The sequence below is a fragment of the Lactuca virosa genome, chromosome 2 (assembly GCF_052849685.1).
Source record: "Lactuca virosa cultivar CGN04683 chromosome 2, Lactuca_virosa_CGN04683_v6, whole genome shotgun sequence".
In the NCBI taxonomy this organism is placed as follows: Eukaryota; Viridiplantae; Streptophyta; class Magnoliopsida; order Asterales; family Asteraceae; genus Lactuca; species Lactuca virosa.
The window spans coordinates 68,627,958-68,631,677 of NC_136427.1; the positions used below are offsets into that span (position 1 = coordinate 68,627,958).

The window sequence follows — 3,720 nt, forward strand, 5'->3', positions numbered from 1 at the left end:
AAACTAAAAATAATAAAAACAAAAACAAATAACAATATAGTTGTATTGAATAAGAGCTATAAGAAAGGACCAAATTGCCATTTTTGTCATCTATTCTTTTAATTGCACCAGATCAGACACCATTAAAAATGAAAAGAATACAACTTATTTTAACAGAATAGTATGATAAATAAATTAAAATAATACAACTTTGTCTAGCATTGCATAACGAAAGTACATTACTATAACATGCAGTTTATGTTATAACATGTCATCCACCATTACAGTAAAAAACTGAAAAAAAATAACTTTGAGTTATAACAATATTACACCAGAATAGTTTGATGGTATAATATGGTAAAAAAATATTAAGGAAAGTACATCGTCATTTTTTATCATTTTCTTATTCTCCACGTAACGCTAGGATCAAGGTTTGGCATTTCCCTTCTACAAACAAAAATAAAGATCATTAAATGTTAAAAGAAGGAAAAATATTATCTCTACAAATGTAATTCATGACATTAAGAAACACATACCGTACGTATAACAATACCATGACAATCAGTACGAAAATAATCATTTTCCTTCTGCAACTCAAGTGTGTCTACACATGGAAATATATTATCATTCTGAGGAACTACAGTACTAAATTCTTCATCTACATCTTCATATGTATCTCTGTAATTTTTGGGAGGTGTATTGAACACAATAGACATTTTTTGATCGAGCGGGTATGTGACATAAAATACTTGTTGTGCTTGTGAGGCCAATATGAAGGGATCACCTTTATGGCCTAATCTTTTTAGTTCAACTAGTGTGTACCCCAATTTATCCCTTTTTACCCCATTTCTATTGTCAACCCAGTCACACATGAAAATTGGAATTCGTTTAAAATGATAATCTAGTACCCATATCTCTTGTAAAACACCATAATAAGTGTTTTTGGCATATGTTACAACTTCTTTACTGATGTGTGTGCCAGTTGCAACGACACTAACCCCACTGTTTTGGTAAACTTTACCTTCACGAGCTTTTGTACGAAAAGTATATCCATTGATAGCATATACATCGTATTTAATAATGTTCTTATTGGGTCCATGTGAAATCCATCTCATTGTCTCTGTTATACTTTCTCTACAGCCCCCTAACTCTGTCTACCTGAATTGTAATTAGATAATGAATTTAAGATATAAAGAAATACATAACAAAGAACACAACATATATGAAATGAATATACCTCCTTTCATAACCAATGACCAAATGTATTACTGTGCTCTTGTTCTAGCTATGCCTTTCGCTTAGCAGGGTGTTGATGTTGCAAAAAATCCATGTGTCGTCTGTCAATACGTTAATGTTAATATTATAACAAAAAAACATACATGTAAAAAAACTTACTTGATATACGGGAGTACTTCAGATGTATTTTGCAATACAAAGAAATGTGCTTTGCTGAATAGTTCTGCCGAAACTTCTACCGATTTAGCAGCTGATAGAGGAGTATCGTCCGTAATAGAACTACTATCTACACCTATCTGAATTCCACATGTGTTATGATTGTCAGGTGGAATACCAACAGTATCCATCTTTTTGAGGAATTCACTAAAAAAACTCAATCGTCTCTTCTGCAACATTCTCTTCTGCAATGCATCCTTCTGGTCTATTTTTGTTTCGTACGTGCCCCTTAATAACCTTCATAAACCTTTCGAACGGGTACATCCATCTAAATAATATTGGACCGCATAATTTTACTTCCCTAGTTAGATGAACGGTTAAATGAATCATCACATCAAAAAATGATGGTGGAAAGTGTTTCTCAAGAAGGCATAAGGTTACACATAACTCCTCTTGCAACTTATCGAGCTCATCTAGTTTGATTTCTTTGCTACATATTGATTTGAAAAAGAAACAAAACCTTGTAATAGCAACTCTGGTGGGTGGATGCATAATAGATCGAATTGCTATGGGCAAAAATTGTTGCATGAGCATGTGATAGTCATGTGATTTTAGTCCAATCAACTTCCTATCCTTCAGACTCACCAAACTAGAAAAATTAGAACAATACCCTTAAGGAACCCTTAAGTTGTATAAAGTCTCATAGAATTTGTCTTTTTCCTCTTTTGTCAATGTACAACCTGCTGCGGGAAGTGTTGTGTTGTTCCCTTCTATCTTAGGATGCAGCTCTGGTTTTAAACCATAATGAACCAAATCCAATCGAGCTTTATAACCATCTTTCGTCTTCCCGGGAACGTTCAACACAGTTCCGGTTAAACTCTCGCCCACGTTCTTTTCGACATTCATAAAATCTATACAATGTGGAATTAAATTGTCGCGCCAATACCTTAGCTGTCTATACCATATATTGAATTTCTTCCAGTATGTATTATTTTGCTGGCCCACATCTGAAGTACCCACTTGGCGTGATTTTCTCTTTTTTTATTAATCTTCCCACCTCTTCCAATTGTAGATTGTTGTATTTCTGCCTCCTTGCCCTTAGACACCTTTCCCTATTTATTAATTATAAATTTGACTGTGTTATATACTTCCTCCCCATTCATAGGTTCTGGAGAGGGTGAGAACTCTTGTTGTCCATTGAATGCCTTTTTTTTGTCTTCTGAACGAGTGATCATACGGTAGAAATCGTCTATGACCAGCATAACTCTGCTTATTCGATTCAGGGAGTCTAATGCAGTCTGTTTCTTCGCCACACACAACACAACCTTGAAATCCGTTGTATGGACAACCACGTAATGTACCTAGAGCAAGATAATAATTAATAGTCCATAACACTACTGCACGTAGTTTAAACTGCTCTTGTGCATATGCATCATATGTTTCAACTCCAATATCAAATAATAATTGCAGATCAACAATAAAAGGTGTTAGGAACACATCAATATCGTTTCCTGGTGTTCCCGAAATCAATAACGAAAGCATGATGAACTTTCTCTTCATACACAACCATGGTGGAAGGTTGTAAATGACAGTTAAAATAGGCCACACACTATGACTCCTATTTCCTCTATTCACATCGACCCCGTCAGCCGAAATGCCTAGCCGCAAATTTCTTGGCTCGCTAGCAAAGTCAGGATATTTGTCATCAATGGCAGCCCATGCTGGTGAATCAGCTGGATGACTTAAAACACCAATATCCACCTTTCTGTCTGTTGCGTGCCATGTTAAATCTTTTGCAGTAGTCTTAGACTGAAAAAGTCGTTTCGAGCGCGGAATAATTGGAAAGTACCACAAAACTTTTGCAGGAATATTCTTGTAAATTTTATTTTTTTGTTCATTGACCTTCCATCTTGATTTACCACAAGTAGGACATGTTGCCATGTATGTGTATTCGTTTCTATAAAGTATACAGTTGTTGACACATGAATGTATCTTAGTATACCCTGAACCCATTGCCTTGAATGCTTTTTTGGCCTCGTATGTACTACTAAACATTTCGTTACATTCTGGTAACATATTTTTGATCAAAACCAATAATTCTGTAAAGCACTTATCTGATACTCCATACTTACTCTTTAAGTTGAGTAGTTGTATGACTGCAGATAATTTTGTGAAATTAGGACACCCTTTATATAGGGGCTTCTCGGCATCTTTAATCACTTCTCTAAACTTCTCAGGGTTCCCAATAAAATTTTCTTCTACAGCTTCCACCATCTCTACTGTTTCTGCAACATCTGCTGGCATTTCTGTGTTCATGTTCGTGGAATCAACAACGTATGACGTGTCCAT

The 3,720-nt window shown here is 35.2% G+C and overlaps 1 protein-coding gene across 1 annotated transcript; it reads right to left on the minus strand.

The window, feature by feature from the left end:
* Positions 1 to 2,043: 2,043 nt before the first annotated feature.
* Positions 2,044 to 3,720, minus strand: LOC145157487 (uncharacterized). Its single transcript, XM_079076520.1, has 2 exons — positions 2,520 to 3,720; positions 2,044 to 2,282 (listed from the first exon to the last, which is right to left on the minus strand). The coding sequence occupies exons 1-2, from the start codon at positions 3,718 to 3,720 to the stop codon at positions 2,044 to 2,046; spliced, it is 1,440 nt and encodes a 479-aa protein (XP_078932646.1).